We start from the raw sequence: 24,002 nt of genomic DNA, 5'->3' as shown, positions 1-24,002 counted from the left end.
CATTTCTTGCACAATAAAGAGTCCCTTGGGCCCTGCTTCCAGAGGTAACTTCTCTTCTGTCTTTTATCACTGTAGGTTGTCCGTTCCTGAACTTCTTGTCTGTTTGCATTGTCCCCACGAGGGATCAGGGACTCCTTCCTGTTGCGGTCGGTCAGCTTCACATCTGTGCTGGCGCTGGTGAACTTCCCCATGGTACGAACGCGTCGCCTCCACCACAGTGTTCTGTCTGATCCCACGACAGTTGCTTCCCCAACAACTTCGCCTTTTAAACATTCTGCAAGGTGCTTGTTTATTTACTTACTTTTTAATGAAAGGAAGCTGAGAAAAGGCCGGTGGCTCCCTGTTTAACATAGCAACTCAAACACACGGGTTTACCTTCCTGCCCTCTTGAAACCCTCCTAAGAGAACAGAAAAAATATTTGTTCTCAAAGGCAATGGAAGAAGTTACTACAGCAGGGGACAGATAGCAGCAGCCTTTTGGAAGCTGGGAGGCAGATGGTGGGGTGAGTGACTTCAGTCTAAGATGTCTCTACTCTGATGTCCTAGAGGGGACGGAACCCTAGGAGCTTTCTTGAACTGAAGGCACCAAGTATCTCTGACAGTGGGGAATGGGAGGACAAAGTAATGAAAAAAGTATTGGTTAGATATTTACATAAAGAGGGCTTGCCCTCAGTCAGATTCTCATCTCCTGGCAGGCAATGGCCCTTGTCCCCCAGGCAGAAGATCAGGGGGTCTCCTCAGACACTCTCTCCCAGCCACTAGGGGACCAAACCCACAACCCAAGCATGGGCCCCGAGTGAGAATCCAACCGGAGACTTTTCTCTTTGCCAGACGACGCCTAACCTACTGAGCCACTTCACACCAGCACAGTGCGGCCAGGCTTTTAAAAATGTCTTCTTTCCTGTCCCACTGTAATGGTGGCAAGGCCCCTCCGCCTGCAAATGGGGAGGGGTGGGGAAGCACTGAAGACTGCGGCGCATGCGTGCGTTGCACTGCCCCAGCAGAACACAAAAAGGGCGTGCTGCAGTGGTACCAAAACCCAGGAAGGTGGTTGGAAGAGAGGGACATACCCTCCTGTCCACTTCCACAGCACAGGGGTTTATGGGGGGGGGGGGGGAGGAGGTGTCTTTCACAACCTTGGTTCCATTTATTCCTAGGTATTTTGTTCTTTTTGAAGCAATTGTAAATGGGATTGTTATCTTAATTTCCCTCTGATAGTTCATTTTTGGCATATAAAAATGCAACTGATTCTGGATATTAATTTTGTATCCTGCTACTTTATTGAATTCATTTATCAGTGCTAGTAGTTTTTTGGTGGAATCTTTAGGGTTCTCTCTATAAAGTATCATGTCATCTGCAAATAAACATAGTTTCACTTCTTTTCCAATTTGGACGCCTTTTATTCTTCTTGTCTGAGTGCCATAGCTAGGAATTCCAGTGTTATGTTAAATAAGAGAAGTGAAAGTAGAAAGACAACGCACGGACTGGGAGGACATATTCACCAATATATCTGATAAGGGATTAATAGCCAAAATTTATAAAGAACTTGTAAAGCTGACCAAAAAAAAAAAAAAAAAAAAAAGCAAACAATCCAATTAAAAAATGGGCAAAGGACCTGAATAGACACTTCTCCAAAGAAGAGATACATGTGGCCAACAGACATATGAAAAGATGTTCACTAATCATCAGGAAAATGTGAATTAAAACCACAATGACATATCACCTCACACTGGTCAGAATGGCTATCATCAATAAATCAGCAAATAACAAGGTCTGGCAAGGGTGTGCAGAAAGGGGAGCCCTCATGCACTGTTGGTGGGAATGCAGGCTGGGGCAGCCACTGTGGAAAACAGTATGGAGATTTCTCAAAAAAATGGAAAATGGAACTGCCTTATTACCCACCAATTTCACGTCTGGTAATTTATCCAAAGGATCTCAGAACACTAACTCGAAAGAATATAAGCACCCCTATGTTCATTGCAGCGTTGTTTACAACTGCCAAGATCTGGAAGCAGCCCAGGTGTCTATCATAGGTGAGCGGATAAAACAACTCTGGGACATCTACACAGTGGACTGCTACTCAGCCATAAAAAAGAAGAAAAGTTTACCCCTTGTGACAGCGTGGATGGACCTGGAGAACATTACACTAAGTGAAACAAACTAGTCAGAGAAAGAGAAATACCATATGATTTCACTCATACGTGGAATCTAATGAACAAACTGAACTAAGAAGCGAAACAGAGACAGACTCATAGACGGAGAGCAGGATGACAGCTCAGCTGAGCGGGGGGGAGAGGCGGTGGAGGGATCAAGCAAAAAGGAAAAAAAAGACTCATGAACAGGGACAACAGTGTGGTGATTGCAGCAGGGAGGAGAGGGTATAAGGGGGCTAAATGGTAATGGGAAAATTACAATAAAAGAGAGCAAAATTTCTTTTAAAACTTTCAATTTTGAAAAAATATAATACTCAGAATGAAAGCATCAGGAGAAGGTCTGTAAAATGTAACTGAAGTAAGTTCCCAGAAAATAGGGATAGAAAAGACAAAAAAATATGGAATCATTTCAAGAGGTCCAAAGCTTGACTAACAGGAATTCTGAGAAAACAGATTTAAGGGACATTAGCTTCCAGATTCAAAGTGCCAATCAGGGATCTGGTACAACAACTTCTCACATACCAAGATTCATTATCATGATGTTTAAGAGCCTCGGATATTTAGAGCAGATTCTAAAACCTTCTTGAGAACAAGCAAGTGACCTACAGAGCTTGGATAGCTAGGAAGTTAAGTGGCCACCTCAAGTCAAAACTGAGCTGTGAAGAGAATGTTGTCAGGAAAGATGGCAGAGTAGGACGCTCCCGTGATCTGCCCCTCCACCTACTGGGCTGGTAGCATCTGTCTGAAGTAGCTGTTTTGGAGCTCTGGGATTGAGAAGCTAGCAAAATTTTGGTGCACTTCAGCCTATTTCATGGTGGGGGTTAGCTCTGTCCAGCTCCCAACATATAGGCATCAATGGGGACAGCTGCTCATGTTCCTGGTGCAATCTGCTGGAACCTGAATGGGCAATAAGGATGTTGTCCTCCAAATATCGGGGTTGTAAGTTCTGATTGCCTTTGCTGCTTTTGATTTCTGAGGGACCAGCACAGAGGGTGGTGGCCATTGTTTCAATCCCTAACAGCTGCTGTGGCTTCCAGGCTATTAAAGAGATACTACTCAATCCTCTATGCACCTTTCAGGAGCCGGACATTTAAAGATATTTTTGTCGCATCACCAGCTGACTACAGAGATAAAGGAACAGAAACTTCAGTGGCCACACAAAAGGAACACATACTTGGCAAAAATAGTTTGGAAAAGTCGCAAATGAAGCCCAGCCCTCAGCAATCCCTGAAGAGTGGGAGAACTAGATGTCCAGAGTTACCGCAACAAAATGACTAGTTCTCAACAAGGTGCAAAGTATACAAAGAAATAGGAAAACATGGCACATTCGCAGAAAAAAAGAATATGTCAGAAACCATCCCTGAGGAAGTCTCAACAACGGAAATGTTGGTCAAAGATATTAAATCACCTGTCTTTAATATGTTCAATAAGCTAAAGAAAACCATGGACAAAGAACAAAAGGAACTCAGAAAAATATATGAGCAAAATGAGAATATGAATTTAGAGGTAAAAGTTGCATACAAGGAACCAAAACCTCTAGGCACCCTTCAGTAGGTGAATGTATAAATAAACATATATCCAGACACTAGAAGGAAATGTTAGCAAGTCATGATAAGACATGGAGGAGTCTTAAATGCAAATAGCTAACGAAGAAGCGAAGCTGAGAAGCTACTGTATGATTCTAGATATATGACATTCTGGAAAAGGCTAAATTATGGAAACAAAAATCAGTGGGGGTCAGGGATTGAGGAGAGGGAGAGATAAAGGCAGAGCACAGCGGATTTTGCAGGGCAGTGAAACTATTCTTTATGATACTATCATGATGGATCTATGTTATGCATTTGTCAAATCCCAGAGAATGGACACCACCAAGAGTGAACCCCAATGCAGACAATAGACTTGGGATGCTATTTACGTATCATTGTGGGTTCAACAATTGTAACAAATGTACCACAGGGCACAGGACGTTGATAGTGAGGGAGGCTGTATGTGTTTGAGGGGAGGGGATATATGGGAATTTCTGTACTTTCCATTCATCTTTTTTGTTAAACCAGAACTACTCTTTTAAAAGTCTATTAAAATGGAGACAAAAAGAAATTCTGGAATTGAAAAGTCCAATAACTGAAGTAAAAAAATCTCTCTGGAGGCATTCAATAGTGGATTTGAGCAGGCAAAAATAGGGTCAGTAAACCTAAAGGTAAAACATTTGAAATTATTTAGCCTGAGAAGCAAGTGAAAAAAGAATGAGGAAAAATGAACAGAACTTGAGGACCTTGTGGGGCCCCATCAAACACACCACCATATGCTCATAGGAATTCCGGAAAGAGGAGAGAGAGAAAAGGGGCACAAAAATTTAAGAAATAATGGCTGAAAGCCTCTCAACTCATAGGAAAGTCGTAAGTATACACGTTTAAGAACCTCAATGAACTCCAATCAGGACAAACTCAAAGAGACCCAAGCTGAGACACATCATAATAAAACTGTCAAAGCCCAAAGAGTAAGAGAAAGTTGAGAAAGCAGCAACTTGTTCTCTACAGGGGATTCTTAATAAAATGAACTGATTTCTCATCAGAAACCACTGAGGCCAGAAAGCAATAGGATGATATATTTAAAGTCCTAAAAGAAAAGAAAAAGAACACTTGTCAATCAAGAATTGTGTATCCAGCAAAACTAGTTTTCAAAATTGGAGAAACTGAGATATTTCCAGATAACCAAAAGCTGAGGCCGTTCATTACCAGTAGATCTGCCCTTCAAGAAATGTTAAAGAGCGTTCTTCACGCTGAAGCCATTAAGAAAAATAAGGAACACTGGTGAAGGCAACTATACAGATAAATATAAAAACCAGTGTTACTGTACTTTTTGTGTAGTTTGTATCTCCTTTTACTCTATATGACTTAAGGGACCAATGCAATGCATAAAACAATAATTATAAACCTATGTCAGTGGACATAAGATGTACAAAGAAACACTGTGTGACAATAATACAATCAGAGGGGACAGAGATATAGGAATAGAGTATTTGTAAACCACTCAAACTAAGTTATTATTTTTCAAACAAGATTCTCATAAATCGAAGATATTAATTGTAACCCCCAAGTCAATCACTAAAAAATAAATTTAAAAAATACAGAAAAGGAAAGAAAAAGAGAATCAAAATGGTGCACAATAAGTAATCAACTAAACACAAGAAAGGGCAGTAATGGATGATGTCAAAAGCATGGTGGTGGGAGAGATTCTGCTGGTCTTTCCCCTTGAAGTTACAACAAGTTGAACATCTATAATTCAGCAAAGGGTCCCCTGCTCAGCACACAAACACATCTGGGAGATCCACACATTGAAACATCCGAAGGTGGGTAAACCAGAGTGAACAGGGGAGAAAGAAAGAGAGAAGAGCAGAGACGGGCAACGGACACAGCCAGGAGCTCGCTGTGTGTCTCAGGAGAGGGGAGGAATCAGATTGCAGCAGGCACTCCCTGAAAACCTGTGGAGCAGAGAGGGAGAGGAAGCGCCCCTGCCTGCATGGTCAGCACATACTGACCCAGTGACCGGGGCAGAGATGGAGAACAGAGGTGTGGCCATGGTTGTCTGGTAGCTGCCATTGCCAGGCACAAATGCAAAGCCACAGGTCCTGGCTGCCTCCCATCACCCTCTGAGAGCTAGCAGCAGGCCCCTAAAAAGCTGTAACAGCCCTGAGACCTGCAGAGACAGAAGCATTTCTCCTTGGGTGGCAGGCACATGCTGTGGCTAATCCCAGGGACCGGGTGGAGCTAGAGAGGTCTGGCAGTCACCATTACTGGGAGGAGAACAAAGCCAAAAAGGCACAAGCCAGTCTCTCCCCACCCACCCTTCCCCAACGCACCTGTCCGTGCGCGCCCAGGGCGAGGCCCATGGGACAGCTGCAGCAGTGCCGCACTGCTGGCAGCGTCCAGTTGCAGAGGACAATGCTGGCACGTCATGGGCTCTGGACCTCATGGGACACAACATCCCCCCCCTGGGGGTGACACTATGAGACAAAGCCCACCTGGTCACAGAGAAGATGCTCACCTCCCAGGGAATACGGGGCATTTTTCTGCTCCCCTGCTGAGATCTGAGACGCCAGAGCAGTGCAAGAGAAACTTCAAAACTTGCGTTTCTGTGTCACCTACTGGGAAATAACAGAAAGACCTCTTCTAATCAACTTACTAAATACAGAAGTGGCACTCTTACTTTTTTCTTTTTTTTAAAAAGCAGATTTCATTCTTATAAATACCTGTGCAGAGAAAGAATCCATCAAATACCATGGTAACCAAGGTGACAAGGCAGCGCAGAAAACATGAAAACGCTCCAGAAAATAAATTTAAAGATGTGGAAATATGTGATTTTAATGACAGAGAATTCAGGATTACAGTTCTGAAAAAACTCAACAAGAGGCGAGAAAACACAGATGGGCAGTTTAATGAACACTGAAATAAGATCAAAAAACAGAAGGAGTGTTTTGCCAAAGAGATTGAGACCTTAAAAAAGAAGCAAATAGAGATTCTGGAGATTAAAAATTCAATAAGAGAGATGAAGAATGAATTAGAAAACTTAGGAAATAGAGCTGACCAAATGGAAGAAATAATTAGTGATATCAAAGATAAAACTCTGGAAGTGATGCAGATAGAAGAGAGAGATTTTAGAGTAAAATAAATAAACAAGTAAATAAATAAACGCTATGAGAACTACCTGACTCCCCCAGAAAAAGCAATATAATGGTTATACCAGAAGGGGAAGAGAGGGAGAAGGGAACAGAGAGCCTACTCTAATGAATAATTGATGAGAACTTTTCAAACCTATGGAAAGAGCTAGATCCTCGAATCCAAAAAGCAAGCAAAGTACCTAATTATCCAAATCCTAAAATGCCATCTGTAAGGCACATTATACTGAAACTGTCAAAAGTTAATGGCAAAGAAACAATTCTCAAGTTAGCCAGGGAAAAGAATATAATAACCTATACAAGAAAGCCCATTAGGTTACTATTGAATTTTTAAGCAGAAACCCTACAAGCTAGGAGAGAGTGGAATCAAATATTTAACTGATTGAAAGAGAAATTACCAGCCAAGGATAATATACCCAGCAAAGTTATCCTTTAAATATAAAGGAGGACTAAAGACTTGTCCAAGCATACAGAAACTGAGAAAGTTTACAACCACAAGACCTGCCTTTACAGGAAATATCGAAGGGGGTTATTATAACTAAAACAAACAAAAAAACAAAAGGGTACAGAATTATGAGTAAGAAGACTAACAGAAAGAAGCAGGAAATTGCAACCCTGATTCAGAATAGGGTATTATACACTTAAATATAAACATAAAAGGGGGAGGAGGTAAAGGTCTGAAATTGCAAAGGGGAATGGAGATAAGATGCACATAGAAGAAAAGAACTACAGTATAGATGAAACCTTCTTTTGCGTAAGCCTAAAAGTAATCCCCCCCACACACACACACACAAAAAGTTTTTTTTAAAGCAGTACTGAGACACATGACCTAAAAAAGAGAAAACATAGGGGAAAAAAATCATAGGATACCACCCAATTAAAACACACAGAAACACAAGGGAAAAGAAACAACGCAGACACAGAGCTATCAGAAAACAAAAGATAAAATGGCTATAGGAAATTCTCATACGTTGAAAATCACCCTAAATGTAAAGGAATTGAACTCTCTGATAAAAAGTCATGGAGTAGCAGACTGAATTAAAAAATAAAATCCAACCATATGCTGCCTAAGAAGACACATCTTAGCTCTAAGGAAAAATATAGATTCAAAGAGAAAGGGTGGAAAATGATTCTCTCAGCAAGTGGCACCCAGAGAAAAGCAGGTATGGCCATACTTATATCTGACAAAAGAGATTTCAAGATAAAAAGGTAACAAGAGACAATGATGGATACTTCATAATGATAAAAGTGACAACAGATCAAGAAGACACAGCAATTATCAAGATATATGCACCCAACTCAATAAAGGCAACCAACCAAATGGGAGAAAATATTTGCAACCACCTTCCATAAAAGGACAATATCCAAAATAGATAAATAAATCATACAATTCAACAACAACAGAACAATTTAATTTTTTAAAAATGGGCAGAGAACCTAAACAGACAATTCTCCCAAGAAGGCATACAAAAGGACAACAGATATATGAACACAGCTCAACTTCATTAACTATTAGGGAAATGCAAATCAAAACTAAATGAGATACCAACTCACACTGTTAAAATTGCTGTTACTAGTAAGACGAGTAGTACTAAGTGGTGCAGAAGTAGTGGAGAATAAGGAACCCACATACACTGCTGGTAGAAATGTAAATTGATATAGCCACTATGGAAAACAGTATGGAGGTTTCTCAAAAAAATCGAGTCATTACCATATGAACCAGCAATTTCTCTTCTGGGTCTCCACCCAAAACATGTAAAAACATTTATTCAGAAAGATATATATGTACCCCTATGCTCACTGCAGCATTAGTCACAGTAGCCAAGACATTAAAACAACCTAAGTGTCCTCAGATAGATGACTGGATAAAGAAAACGTGGTACATACATATAATGCAATACTACTCAGCCACAAGAAAAGATGAAATACTGCCACTTGTGACAAATAGATACATCTTGAGAATATCATGCTAAGCAAAATAAGTCAGCTGGAAAAAGTCAAGAACCGTATGATTTTATTCATGTGGGATATAAAACTGAAAACAACAAACAAACAGATGAAAAACTCGTAAGCACAGACAACACTACAGTGGCTGCCAGAAGGACAGGGGCTGGGTGGGTGTGTAGTAAAGGGCAATGGGGTTCAAATACACGGCCACAGGAAGGGGTTTGACTGTGGGTGGCGAACACACATACAATGTACAGATGCTGTGTTATAGAACTCTACACTTGAAACCTATACAATTTTATTAACCAATGTCACCCCTATAAATTTTTCTTTAAACAGAAGTCTTCGAGAATTAAAAAGAAGAGAGGACGTCTGGCCAAGATGGAGGCATACGTAGATACACCTTGCCGCCTCATACAACCATAAGAAGGATCACAGCTGACCCCAAAACAAAAAACAGAACTGCCAGAAAATTGAACTGTATGAAAGTCCAACAACCAAGGACTTAAGGGAGAAATATTCATCCAGATGGGTAGGACGGGTAGAAGCAGGGAGCTGGGGTGGAGAGGAGATGGTGTAGTGGTGGTGGCAAGGCAGCTGCGGCATCTGGCAGAACAGGCGGTCCCACATTCAAGTCTGGTGGATAAAAGCCAGGAGGGACACCTGGGGAGCGATTCCAGACCCAGACGAGACTCTGCAACCCAAAGTTCCAGTGCTGGGGAAAAAAAGCCTCATAGCTTTTGGCTATGAAAACCAGTGGGGCTTGGGGTGGCAGAAGAAACTGCCCATCTCTCAGGAGAGTCTGTTTAGAGGGCCCCCACAGTCCCAGAATAATTGCAAACGCACCCACTCTGGGAACCACCATGTAGGAAACAGCTAGAGAGGTACCAGGTGCATATGGGAAGTGGGTAAGGTGACTGGAAACAGGCTGAGTGCTGAGCAAGCGACATTGTTCCCTCTCTGACCCCATCTACATACAGTGCCACAAAGCGGTGAAACAGAGGGCCACCCCTTGGCAATACCTAAGGCTCTTCCTCTTACAACATAACAGGTGCGCCAAGACAGGGCGTCAAAGCAGCTCTACCTAATACACAGAAACAAACACAAGGAGGCTGCCAAGTTGAGGAGACAATAAAATATGGCCCAAGTGAAAAAACAGATCCAAACTCCGGAAAAAGAACTAAATAAAATGTAGACAGACAACCTGTCAGACACAGAGTTCAAAACTCTGGTAATAAGGATGCTCAGGGAACTCATTGAGTACAGAAAAGGCATAAGGGGAAAAAAATGAAGGATACACTAAGTGAAATAAATAAAAGTCCACAGGGAACCCCTAGTAAAAGGAAGAAAGCTGGGGTTTAAATCAATGATTTGGACATAGGAAGAAATAAACACTCAACCAGTACAGAATGAAGAAACAAGAATTAAAAACAACAGAGAATAAAAAGTCTCTGGGACATCTCCAAATGTGCCAACATCTGAATCATGGAAATGCCAGAAGGAGAAGAGGAAGTGCAAGAACTTGAAAACTTATCTGAAAAAATGATAGAAAATTTCCCTAATTTGGCAAAGAAAATAGACATACAAGTCCAGGAAGCAAAAAGAATCCCAAACATGATAGACAAAAAGAGGACCACACCAAGACACATCATAATTAAAAATGTCAAAGGTGAAAGATAAAGAGAGAATCTTAAAAGCAGCACAAGAAAAGCAGAGAGTTACCTACAAAGGAGTTCCCCTAAGACTATCAGCTGGTTTCTCAAAAGGAACTTTGTAGGCAAGAAAGGACTAGTAAGAAGTAACCAAAATGAAAAAAGCAAGGACGTACAACCACGATTACTCTAGCCAGCAAAACTATCATTTAGAATGGAAGGGCAGATAAAGTGCTTCCCAGACAAGGTAAAGCTAAAGGAGTTCATCATCACCAAGCCCCTATTATATGAAACGTTAAAGGCTCTAATTTAAGAAAAAGGAGAAAATCAAAACGATGAACAGTAAAATCACAACAAATTCACAACTATCAATAACTGAATCAAAAAAAACAAAGCAAACAACCAGAACAGGAACAGAACCATGGATGTGGAGATCATATGGAGGATTATAAGCAGAGACGGGGGGAGGGGGAGAACGGAAGAAAAGGTACAGGGATGAAGAAGCATAGTTGGTAGGTACAAAATAGACAGGAGGATATTAAGAATAGTAAAGCAAATGGAGAAGCCAAATAACTTATATGCACAACCCATGGACACGAACTAAGGTGGGGCACCTGTTGGAGGGAAGGGTGGTACCAGGTGAGGGGGGCACTGGGAAGACAGGGGCAAAGGGAAAAAATTGGGACAACTGTAATAGCATAATCAATAAAATATACTTTAAAAAGAATTTTTAAAAGAAAGCTAAACAATAAATGGCAGTAATGGAGGAATTCAGGGACAAAAAACACATAAAACATACCAAAAACAAATAGGTAAGTGACAAAAGTAAATCTTTTAACAGTAATCATGTTATCGTGAATGAACTAAACTCCCCTATTAAACAGCAGAAACAGGCATATTAAATTTAAAAAGAAAATAGTATTCATCTATGTGCTGCCTGCAAGAGACTTACTTACTTTAGATAAAAGAACACAAATAGATTAAAAATAAAACAATGAACAAATATAGTCCATGGAGGTAATAACCAAAAGAGAGCTAAGGTGGCTGTATTTTTGTTCAACAAAATAGACTTTAAAAGAAGTTAAAGGAGACAAAGAAGGACAATATATATTGATAAAAACTTGATACAGCAAGAAGATAAAGCAATTATAAACGCATATGCACACAATAACAGAGCCCCAAAATATATCAAATAAAAATGACAGAATCAAAGGGAGAAATAAATAGTTTTACAATACTATTTGGACACTTCAATATCCCATTTTCAGTAATGGGTAGAAAAAAACAAAAACATCAGTAAGAAAAGAGGGGACTTGAACAAAACTATGAACCAATTACATATAATAACACTATAAACCAATGATATACAACAGACATATACAGGGCACGACAGTCAACATCAGCAGAATACACATTCTCCCCAAGTATACACAAAACAGTCTCCAGGACAGACAATCCATCAGGTCACAATAGAAGTCTTAATAGGATTTAAAAGATTGAAACCACCCAAAGTATTTTTTCTGATCAAAATAGAATGGGACGAAAAATTTGTAACAGAAGGAAAACTGGAAAATTCACAAACATGTGGAAATTAAACAATACACTTCTAAACAAGTCAAAAGGGAAATTAGGAAATATCTTGGGATAAATAACAACAAAAACACAACATACCAAAAGTTACGGGACACCGTGAAAGTAATCCTAAGAGGGACATTTATAGTTGAAAATACATATACTAAAAGAGGAGAAATTCTCAAGCATAACCTAACAGTACACCATGAGGAACTAGAAGAAGAGAGCAAACAAAACCCAAGGCTATCATAAGGAAAAAATAGTACATATTAAGGAAAACTTCCCAATTTGGCAAAGGAAGTAGCCATACAAGTCCAGGAAGCACAGAGAGCCCCAAACAAGCTAGACCCAAAGAGGACCACACCAAGGCACGTCATCATTAAAATGCCAAAGGTGAAAGGTAAAGAGCATTAAAAGCAGCAAGAGAAAAGCAGAGAGCTACCTATAAAGGGGTGCCTATAAGACTTATTAGCTGATTTCTCAAAAGAAGCTTTGCAGGCAAGAAGGGACTGGCAAGAAGCATTCAGAGTGATGAAAAGCAAGGACCTACAACCACGATTACTCTAGCCAGCAAAGCTACCATTTAGAATGGAAGGGCAGATAAAGTGCTTTCCAGACAAGGTAAAGCTAAAGCAGTTCATCATCACCAAGCCCTTATTACATGAAATGTTAAAGGGACACATTTAATAAAAAGATGATCAAAACTATAAATGGTAAAATGACAACAAACTCATAACTATCAACAAATGAATCTAAAAACAAAAACAAAGCAAACAACTAGGACAGGAACACAACCATAGATATGGAGATCATATGAAGGACTGTCAGTGGGAGGGGGGAAAGGGAATCATGGGGGAATAGGTGCAGGTATCGAGAAGCATAACTGGTAGGTACGAAATAAACAGGGGGACGTTAAGAACAGTATAAGAAATGGAGAAGCCAAAGAAATTATATGCACGACCCATGGACATGAACTAAGGGAGGGGGGGAGTTCCTGGACAGTAAGGAGGTACTGAGCAGAGGGGAGCAAAGGGAAAAAATTACGACAACTGTAATATCATAATCAATAAAATAGAAACAAATGTAATGCACTTGATGTCAACCCCGTCTTTTTTTTTCTTTTTTAAGTATTTGCCCCCAGAGAAATACTTGCTTTCACGCAGGCACAATGCACCCAGAAGCATTTAGAAAGCTGTTCACTGAAGCATTCACTGTTTATAAGCAGCAAAACCGAGAAGTAACCTTGCTGGCCACCAATAGAGCAAAACTGTAATACATACCTGGTGGTACACTCTACCAAATGATCTTGGTATATTTGTACTTAATAACATAAAAAGAGAAGTAAGACATGTTGCCATCCAGAAAAAAATAATGTTGCAAATACGTACCAACAGGTTAGGTTAAAAAAGGTTTTAAGTGTGCATTTAAATCCATATATGTGCAGAGAAATGCACAGGAGACCTGAAGGATAAATGCCACCCTGTGAACAGGGGCTGGGGCTGGAGGACGCCATGACAAGTAATAAAGGACTGTTGCTTATTCCTTATCCTGGATCACTCTGAAGTCCAGTGGTGAGGAAAGAATCAGGAACTCCTCTGCTCCAAACCAGTCATCTCAGGGTCCCTGGTGGGATCCCCGAAGCCTGCCCTCCGAGCCACCTTTTGTAACATAATCCTCTTTGACACAACTCTCCTCGCCATGTGTTTATGGGGTGGCCACTACAGACCCTTAATATGAGTAGGGGAGAGAACAGTGGCTGAAGAATCCTAACTGTGTCCCTGTACAGGCAAGGGTCTCTCTTCTCTGGGGTTCAGTCTTCTCATGGTTAAAAGTGGTTTAGCTGATCACAAATCTCTTCCAGGTCTGATGCTAGGATGCAGTCCCTGGGAGAGGTTTCTGTAGCACTCTGGGGGAAAAATAAACAAAACCCACAGCTGTGGAAATAAGCTCAGAGCAGAAGGCTCAGAGAAATGTCTGCCCCTGGGACGATGACATCCCAGGGCAAAAGGCCTTCTCACTGCCTCACTGATCTCAGTGCCCTCACCTCTTAGAGAGGGGGTGGCCTCGATTATCACCGCTCTATCTCCCTGGCTTGATGGCCTAAAATAAACTCAGGACCGAGAAGGCAGCAGGAAGCAGGGGCTTGCAGGAGACTGATGAGAACCAATTGGCTGAGCTTTTCTAAAGGATCCACGAGGATGAGAGGAAGAACTAGGGGGAGGGGTGGGAAGGGGAACAGATGCAGAGAGCAGCAAGCAGCGAAGGCTGTTGGCAACATCCCTGAGTCTCCCTCCTCTTTTCAAGAGCAGTTTTTTCCTGAAAGATCCCAGAAGGCAGAGGGCTGACTTAATCGCACCCACCACAAATAACCCCACTCATTATTTCAGAAACTACCATTGCAGTTGTGCCCTGGAACTCAGGTCTGTTTTAAAACCCACAATTCAACGGTCGATACAGTGAAAGCTAACATACTTTAAATTTGTGACCCCACTCATTTGAATCAAATTAATAATGAACAGACTTTTCAAAAATTTTTAACAGGTTCAACTCAAATATGCAGATTCCATTCTAGTTTATCTAAACTTAAGGATCAAAAAATAAGACCCAATCTACCAATTTTGGTAGTTGCCTGAAATAACCAGGAAACCCTCAGAATAACCCTTGCTGCCCTGGTGGGTAGCTCGGTTGGTTACAGCGTCATCCTGATACACCAAGATGCAGGTTTGATCCATGGTCAGGGCGCATACAGAATCAACCAATGAATGAAATGCATCAATAAGTGGATCAACCCTCCCTCTAAAAATATATATATGAACAATGCTTGCCAAGCTCAGGAATGAATTTCCTAAATCCAAGTTTACTATTCTGTAGGTGATTCTTTTTTTACTGTACAAAAAGTCTGATAAGTTATCAGCCCTTGCTTTTCACAACAGCCTGGTGAGTGACGTAAGTCAGGGATCTCTAGTCCCAATGTACAGAAAAAGAAATGAACAATACAGAGGCAAAGGGACTGTTCAAGGTCACGCAGCTGCGAGTGACAGCCAAGACTAGAAGCAAGGTGTCCTGACTGCAGGCCCAGGACCCTCATCACCACACCACTGCTTCTCAGAAAAAGGCATCCAGCCAAGAAGAGGGAATCTCCCTTGCAAACCCTACCCGCAGCCCCGAACACCTAACCAGGAAGCAGCTCCGCCTTCCCGAGAGGACCTGGCCCTTTGGTCCTAACAACCCTGTGACTTTGCAGCGGTCAGTGTCTGGTGACGCAGTTCTGTTTTGGGTTTTTTGGTTTCCAATTTTTTTGGTTTTAGATGAAAGGAGTCTTTTCCTGGCCAGTGGGAACCTGACCTCAGAGGGAGGCACGAAGTCCCAGGCCGTGAGCCCTCCACCCAACCCTCCACTCTCCTCAGCCCCGTGAACGCGCGCGGCCCTGTGGGCACTCAAGGAGCACTCGAGACAGCCAGGCGGGTGCACCTGAAAGCAGCGGCTTCCTTCGAAGGGGTTCTTCTGGAACAGCAGAGGCTAAACCAGCCCCCACACTCCCCGGAATGTGAAAGGAGCTCCCTGGGCTGATTCAGGGGTGTGGCAGAAAAATCTCTGAAGAGGATGCAGGCAGGGCAGAGGGCAAGGACACACCCCACGGGGACACAGACGGGGCTGCATCAGGAAACCCAAGAAATCAGCATGTGCCAAAGCCCTCCCAGGGTCCAGAGACTCCAGGACACTGGCTCCCGAAGGCCAGTGGGGTCGACAGCCCAGCCCCACTTCTTGGGGAGCTGCCACCAACACAAACGCCCCATGTCCCACGTCGCCCCAGGTGTCGGCCCAGGGCTCTGTATTCCTCAAGGCTGCGACTCTGATGCACGTTTGGGAGCTACTGGCCTCCCCTAAAGCCCTCGCCTGGCGGATAGAGCAGGAAGGGAACGACTCTCCCCAGGACCCACAGGCTCCTCAGTCCTCGAAAGTGACTGGAGAGCTGGGCCCCAAGCGCAGAAGAGGAGCCCCAGGTGAAGTTCAAGAGCAAGGCCCTCCCCCTAGACCTCAGGACCCCTCAGCTCTGCAATCCCCGACAGGGGCGATGACGCGGAGCAAGGGCAGGCTGGGTCTGACACGAGGGACACCCCGGGCCCGCTGGGGGACAAGTCTAAGTGCGGCCCTAAGTCAGACTCGGGGGGTGGGGGTGCCGTGAGGCAGCAAGACCTCCTAAAGCGCCTTGTTCCTACTAAGAAAAACCAGGCGTTGCTGAGTCACCCAAGAAGCACGAATCACACGGCAGGGCTACGGGAACGGGAAAGGATGTTATTTCTCGGCACACTCGAGCATCTTCCCTTTGTCCCGAGTCTATCAATACACTTCTCGCCCTCCCCCCGCCCCCTCCCCCAAGGACTCACGCACATTTTTTCTGTTCCTTTTCCATTTCCTTCAGATGCACCCCCACCTCCGCCCGCCTCGGGCACAAGGCAACGTCCGCTCGCTTGTCCACAGCAGAACTATGGTCTCACGGGCGTCGGGACCGGCGGCGGGGGGGGGGGGGGGGGTCGCCGGCACCCCGGGCGAGGCGCTCTGCCCGCCTCAGCCGGCCCCTCCAGACCCTCAGCGGGGTGTCCCGCGCCCGGGAACTTCCAGCCCGAAGGGGACGCCCGGGACGGCGGCTGCACTGCGCGGGGCCTGGCTCTCCGTCTCTGGGGCAGCCCTGGGACCCCCCGCCCGCTCACCTGCGTCAGGTCCTCGTCGTTGAGCAGATGCGACTCGCGCGGCTTGAAGCAGTTCTGACACTTGCTCTTGTTGAAGATGTTGGCCTGGACTTTCCTGCACGGGTTCTCCTTGGCCGCCGACAAGGTCGGCGCGGCGGCGAGGCCCGACGGCCCGCGGAGGGAGGGGCAGCGACATCATCCACGGCGGGCTCGGGAGACGGAGGCCGGGCTCAGCACGGGCTCCCCGGCATGCCCCGGCCGGCCGCCGCCTCAGAGCCGGGCCACGTACGCAGGGTGGCTCCGCAAGCGCCGGGATGCGGGCCGGGCCTTCCCTCGCACCACGGTGCTCCGATGCACCGCGCGCCCGGGCACCTCGGCCCCGCGCCCCGCGCCCTCACAGAGCGCGCGGTCCCTGCCGCCCGGCCGTCGCGGGCCCATGGACGCGGCCTCCTGGGCCCGCTGCCTCCCTGCACTCGGGCTGTTTAGTTAGGGGTCCGATTGCCCGCCGCCAGAATTACAACTCTGAATACCAGAGTTTGGTGAAAAGGAAAAGAATTGTTTATTTACACAAAGTCCTGCCTCCCCCTCCCAGACTTGGCCAGTCTTACGGAAGTCAGAAACACCGTTTCCCTACTTCCCAGGCACAGTTCAGCTTTACCAGCAGCTGCCAATCACTCAGTTCTGACTGGGGAGGCCCTTTCTGTGCTGTGGTGCCCTCCAGCTCTCAATGCAGGACCGCCTGGATTCTCAGCCTCCTTGGAAACTGCCTTCTTCCTGCAAATCGCATGGATCTCTTCTTCTCAAAGCAGTCTGGCAAGAGCCTCTTCTTAAAGCAGCCTGGAGATCCCTTCTCCAAGCCAGATGGAGGGAGCCCACAAGAGCCAGAGAGTGAGGGCGTGAGGGCCAGAGAGAGCCTTAGAGTGAGCCTCCTAGAGCCAGAGCCAGCCCAAAATGTCTGCAGCTCCTCTCTTCCTCCCTGCCTCCTCTCTCTCCCTTCGTCCTCTCAGGCCATGGGTGTTGCAAACCGTCCTGACCATTCACAGAACCCTAGTAGGCTCTGTCTGCTTCTTCCCTAGGCTCTGTCTGCTTCTTCCACACCAGCCCACAGTCCAAGATCCCTCCCATCTCCCTGAGTCTTGGAAGTAAAGCGGATCTTTGCAACAATGTATCCAGCCACTAGCTCCAGGCATGCAAGGGCATCCTGAAAGCTGCTTCCTGCTCCCTATCTCCCAGCTGCAAACTCTGCGGTTTGTTTTTGGACTCTCCTGTTTCTGTAACAGGAGGGCCTGGGCGGCCGGTGCAGGATCAGTGGCTGCGTAATTGGCAGAAGCCGTTCGCGTGCGCCTGCCCCTCCCCCAGCCCGAGATGGGGAAGCCCCGAACTGACCTCCAGAGGCGTCTGGGCGCGCCCTTCCCACAGAATCTGGGCAAGCTGGAGCGCGCGCCTTCCTCCTGCCGGCCCTCCACGTGGCCCCCCTCCCCCTCCCCCCCCCCCTCCGGGGAGTTCCAAGTGTATCCAGGCAACAGCCCAACGGATACTTCTTGGCGAGCTCTCTCTGGCTGCTGAGGACGGTTTCTGTGCTCCCGGACAGAGCTCCCAGACGCGCCCAATGGGCAACTGCCTGAGTGCACTCTGCCCCCACCCCCCGCCCTGGGGACCAGGGGGCCAGCTCAGAGCTCCCCCAGGTGGCCAGTTTCCCTTGGTCCGCCAGCGGCACCCAGTTGTCCCTGCTCCTCCACCTCCTGCAGGGCCAGCCCGCCAGCACCTGCTCACATGCGGTGTTGCAGCCTTCGTGAGTGTCTGTGTGAGGATCCCCCAGAGCCTGTGGCGTTTGCTCGGGATCCTGAGGTCCCTTTACCAGTGGGCCTGTGGGGGGCACGGGGAGGAGGTAGGTGAGGAGGGGGGGGAGCCCACTGTGCCAGAGAGTGAGGCTGAGGGCTGTGAGGGAGCCCCGCCTACCTGCAGGCTCTCGGGGGCCCAGGGAGGCCTCCGTGCCTCGGTGCTCAGGCCTGGGCCCCTGCAGGGCACCCTCCAGGTGCAGGGCCGGGAAGACGGAAGGCGCGGTAAGGCCCAGGCCTCCGTGAGGGGCTCCCCCTCCCTTTGCAGGAAGAGGAACCCCATCACCAGCTCCTATAGCTCCACCCGAGGCTGCCCTCCGGTGGAGAGGGGGAGGCGTGCCGCCCCTTGCCACGCCGGGCTGCCCCAGAGGGCCGGGAAGACGCTGAGGCAGCAGCGCCCTGGGGCTCCCTCCTCAGCTGCCGCCCTGCCACGGAGGCTGAGCCAGCCTGAGCAGGGCCGGGGTGCCACCAGAGGGGACACAGCACCCTCCAGGCGCCGCAAAAGGAAGGTCTGCCTGCTCCCGCGCAGGCGAGGGCCCCCTCTAAGCCTGCCACCAGGTCCCGACCCCGGGTACAGGGTGACCCCAGAAGATTTGGACAGAGACCGAGAAGCGCGGTGGCGGATCCTCAGGGCTCTGCTTGGTGAGGCGTGGGCCCTCTCGGGCTGGGGGGCTCCAGAGCCTGTGCCTTCCTGCCCGCAGCCTGTGCCTGCCCTCAGTGCCCCTGTGTCCGCCGGTGCTCCAGTCACCTCTGTGCTGAGCGCCAGCCCCTCGGCCTGCACATCTGCAGGCTTGGCTGCCAGGCCAGCCTCTGACAGCGGGGTGATTCCCGTGGACACCAGCCCACCTCCCAGGCCAGCCTCTGACAACGGGGTGACCCCCATGGACACCAGCCCACCTCCCAGGCCAGCCTCTGACAGCGGGGTGACCCCCATGGACACCAGCCCACCTCCCAGGCCAGCCTCTGACAGCGGGGTGACCCCCATGGACACCAGCCCACCTCCCAGGCCAGCCTCTGACAGCGGGGTGACCCCCATGGACACCAGCCCCGCTCCCTATGCACTTCCCTCGGGGGCTCCACCCAGCTCTCGAGGCATAAAACGGGCAGCCTCAGGCCCAGCCCAGGCCCCAGTCTCCACTGTAGGCCAGCCAGCCCTGGGCAGCATCGCCCAGGCCCCCCCGGGAACGCACGCCGGCCCCAGGCCTGCCTTGGCCGCCTCGTCATCGGCTCCAGGCCCGTCTGGCACGGCCACCCAGCGCCCTGCGGGAAGCTCCGGACACAACACCCGGAAGCGCACCCGCCAGGGCACCCTGGTCACGACCCCTGGCGCCAGGGCTGGGAAAAAGCCTACGCTGGGAGGCGCTGCTGCGCCCGCCGTCATGCCCACCCACGGACCTGCACCCAAGCAGAGCTCCCATGCTTCCAGCCAAGGGCTGGGCACCACCACCACCAGCACGGTGGCCTCTACCGTGGTGTCCCTCTCAGCCTCCACCCCCAGGGGCCCTGCCTCTGCTGGGCACACGGCAACAACTCAGAAGACCACCAGCCTACCAATCCCTGGGGCAGTCGGTGCGGGCGCCAGGCCAGCCTCTGACAGCGGGGTGATCCCCATGGACACCACCCCAGCTCCCTAGCTCTCCTCTCTGAGGGCTGCATAGAGAACAGGAGGTTGGAAATGAAGGCGCGGTGCAGGCTGTTAAGAAGGAGGAATCCTTGTGGGCTTTCTGGGAAAGGAGGAAGCTGGGAGCTGGAGAAATCAAGGAAGAGGAGCACAAACGGTAAGGATCTGCGTCCCTGTGATGGCCGACTTTCTCCTCTTACATTATGCCATGTTGTATGACTTGAGGGGACAAAAAAGTAGAGCACAGTCTCCCAGGTGCTGATGCCAAAGGTGCCCCTTGGGTTTGGCAGCCGGGCCAGGACCCCTGCTCCCCGGAGTGGCCTTCAGCCTGACAGCCTCCTCCCCTCTTCAGCACTGCAGTTCCTGACTTCTGGTCAGAGGCGGATTAAGGCGGGTGGAGGCCCCCGACGGGGAAGTAGATATTGGTTGGGCCCCTTAAAAACAAGGAGAGAGCCAGGGAAAAGAAAAATCCGCATTTCCCATATTTTATGCAGCGTAGTAATGAAAGCAAACTTGGTGTCATTAGAGGAAAGCGTCAAGTTGGGGTTTTGCGGGGCCCTTCAGAAGTCGGGGCCCAGGGTGCGCGCCCGCTGCGCCCACCCTTCAATCCGCCTCTGCTTCTGGTAGGGCTGCAGGGCCCCAATTACTCGTTTAGAATTGATATTTTAGAAGAACTCAGAATGATTCATTTAAGATTCATTCCTGTTTAAATCAGTAGTGTGTTACTTTTTCTTGTTGACCTGTATTTCGTCGCATGGCTCTACCACAGTTTGTTTATTCACGTGCCATGAAAGGTCTGACAAGTGTCAACATTTGTTTTTTATGCCAACTCTTCTAATAGGTAACCACTGGTATCTCCTTGGGGTATGGATTTGTAGCTTCCTAGTGATGAATGAGGATTTTCTTTTCCTATGCTTATTAGCATGCACAGGTTTTCTTTGGGGCAGAATCTTCAGGCGTCTTTCCCACTTAAATGGGCGGTTTTTGTTCTGTTGTTGTTGTTTTCATTGAAAGGTTTTTCACATATTCTGGGCACATATTTATCAAAAGTGGGAGCCCTTTAATTTTGTTGTTTTTCGACTTTGCTTTGGCTATTTTGGGCTCCTTGCAATTCCATGTGAATTGGATGACCAGCTTTTCTATTTATGTAAAAAGGGGGATGACATTGTGATTGAAATCGCATCGAATGTGTCCTCATAGTATTGCTATCTCGATCATTTGTCTTCTGACCCATGAACACGGAATACCGTTCTATTTATTTGGACATTTTAAATTGATTTCCTGCATTCTTTATAGTTTTCAATGTACAAGACTTTCATCTCCTTGGTTAAGCTTATTTCCAGTATTTAGTTCTTTGAGATGCCATTGAAATGGAATTGCTCTTTAATTTTCTTCATGGATTGTCACTGCTGGTGTATAGAAACACACAGATTTTTGTATGTTGATCTTATGACCTGCAAATTTGCTCATTTCATTTGTTGTTGCCACAGGTAGATCTCTGGTAGATTCTTTGAAAGATTATATGTGTATATATATATATATATATGTATATATTGACATATATATATATATATATAGATATAGGTATAGATATATGGAATCATACCATCAGTGATATAATTTTACTTCTTCCTTTCCGATTTGGATGCCTTTTGTTTCTCTTCCCTGTCTACTTGCTCTGGCTAGAAGTTCAGTGTAGTAATGAATAGCAGTGGTGAAAATAGGGCCCTTGTTTTGTTCCTGATCCTGGTGGGAAAGCTTTCAGCCCTTCAATATTGATTTTGTTGTTTTCTGTGGGGTTTTCATAGGTCACCTTTATTATGTTGAGGAAGTTCCTGTCTGTTCATGGTTTCCTCAGTGTTTTGTTTTGTTTGTGTTTTTTAATCTACTTATGGTTTTCTCACTTTTATTTTTTCAATCATGAAAGAGCATTAGATTTTGTTAAATGCCTTTTCTGTGTCTATTGAGGTGGTCAGTAATTAATTTCATTCCATTAGTGTCTATTGTATGGATTGATTTTCTCATACTGACCTTCTTGCATTCCTAGGATAAGTCCTACTTGCTCACGGTGTATAAACCTTGGTACATGCTTCAGATTCAGTTTGTTAGTATCTTGTTGAGAAGTTTTTCATCTATGCTCATTAAAATGTATCCTGGCCGTTATAAGTTGGGGGGGCGTGTCTTTATCTGGCCTTGGTAGGAAAAGAACTGGTGATCTCATCGAATGAGTTAGGAAGAGTTCCCTTCTTTTCTGTTTTGGAAGAATTTGAAAGATGTCAAGGTTACTTCTTCTTCAGTGTTTAATAGTGTTCTGCAAGTCTTCTATTCTTTCTTTCTTTTTTTTTATATCCTCCCTTGATGATTGTTTTATTGCTTTTTAGAGAAAGACAGGAAGGGAGAGAGAGGGAGAAGCATCCATTGGTTGACATTTTGTACGTGCATTGACCAAGAAATGGACCCACAACCTAGGTGTGTGTGCCTTGACCAGGAATCAAACTCATGACCTTTCAGTTATGGGATGATGCTCCAGCCAACTGAGCCACCGCAGCCAGAGTTCAAGTTTTTTTGTTTTGTTTTGTTTTGTTTTTGTTTCTTAGTGTAGGTGTTTACTGGCGCACATTATTTCTCACAAGTGCTTTTTCTTCATCCCATTAGTTTAGGTATGCTGTGTCTTAATTTTTTGTGGTCTCTAAGCTCTTCCAGTGTATTTCAAAGAGTTGTTTAAAGTCTTTGACTAGTCTGTTTCCTGAACTTTCTCAGGAATTGTTTCAGTCAGTATATTTATTCCTGAATGGGCCATAGTTTTTAAATTTGCTAATGCCTTGTGATTTTCTTCTTGAAAATGGCGTGTCTTACTCTTATGCTGTAACTTTGGAAGTCAGATCTTCCCCTTGTCCAGGGTTTGACTTATTTTTTTGTGATGGTCGAAGGTTATAGTAGTCCATTTTTCAGGGGTTTACTGAACTCTTTTTACAGAGGATGTATTTGTTGCTATGCGTGGTCACTGAAGACTGCTCCTCAGCGTATGTTCGGGTAGTGTTTGGACAGAGATCTCCTTGAATACCAGGAGCCAGAAAACGAGAGAGTAAACCTTTTCTCAGTCTTTGAAGATTGGCTGTTAGGGCTGTCCCTCAGCACTCAGCCGGGTTTGTACTGAGCCCAGGGACCAGCCCAAAGTGAAAGCTTATTTCTTCAAAGGTAATTTTTGAGCAAGCGTCTTACCCGAGACACGCATGTGGCTTTCTAAATTCCCCAAATATATGGGTGATTTTGAGTGCTCTAATTTCCCAATAAAAGCTCTCTCCCCAATTTCCGCCCATAGGCATTTTGCCACCTGTGGTATTATGCCTCCACCAGAATCTTTTGGTCCAGGCAGCTATGGGTTGTTGGCCAGCTTAACGGCTTCAAGCAATGCCCGCAGCTTTTCCAGCCTTCAGGGAGCTCTCAGACAGCTTTAGAACAGACCTACACGATCATTAGCAAAGAGGTCTTGCTCTGCTTTCTCCAGACCTAAGGACCAGGATCCCACCCTGGGAACTGGGGGATGCAGTTTCTGATAATGTCTCCATTCCTATATCTACAAAATTAGCTGGTTGAGGAATGTGCCTGTCAGCTTTCGCTCTTCATTTGTACCCCAACCACTCCACAGGAAATATTAGGACCTCAGTTCTCCAACGGTTCCTACCTTCGCGTTTCTCCTTCTCCGTTCTTTCGTTTCACTCATTTTGGAAACAGTTACCTCACTAAGTCAGTGTAACATGAAAAGCATAATGTAATGATCTCTAAATGGTACAGAGCCCTTTGTTTCTGCACGGCTCTTTACAGATGTAAACTGTCAGCATCAGAGTTGTTT

At 46.3% G+C, this 24,002-nt stretch overlaps 1 protein-coding gene across 1 annotated transcript in view; it reads right to left on the bottom strand.

Annotated features, from left to right (window-relative positions):
• LOC149997551 (uncharacterized) overlaps window positions 1-16,886 on the bottom strand; it is a 79,785-nt gene extending 62,899 nt beyond the window's left edge. Inside the window, exon 1 of the mRNA XM_090257486.1 lies at window positions 16,712-16,886. Within this exon, the coding sequence (XP_090113612.1) occupies window positions 16,712-16,886 (175 nt within the window). The remainder of the gene's footprint in view (window positions 1-16,711) is intronic.
• Between the last annotated feature and the right edge of the window lie 7,116 nt (window positions 16,887-24,002).

The sequence above is a fragment of the Furipterus horrens genome, unplaced genomic scaffold (genome assembly GCF_987537825.1).
Source record: "Furipterus horrens unplaced genomic scaffold, mFurHor1.1.pri manual_scaffold_11, whole genome shotgun sequence".
In the NCBI taxonomy this organism is placed as follows: Eukaryota; Metazoa; Chordata; class Mammalia; order Chiroptera; family Furipteridae; genus Furipterus; species Furipterus horrens.
This window is presented reverse-complemented; position numbering and strand designations above follow the sequence as displayed.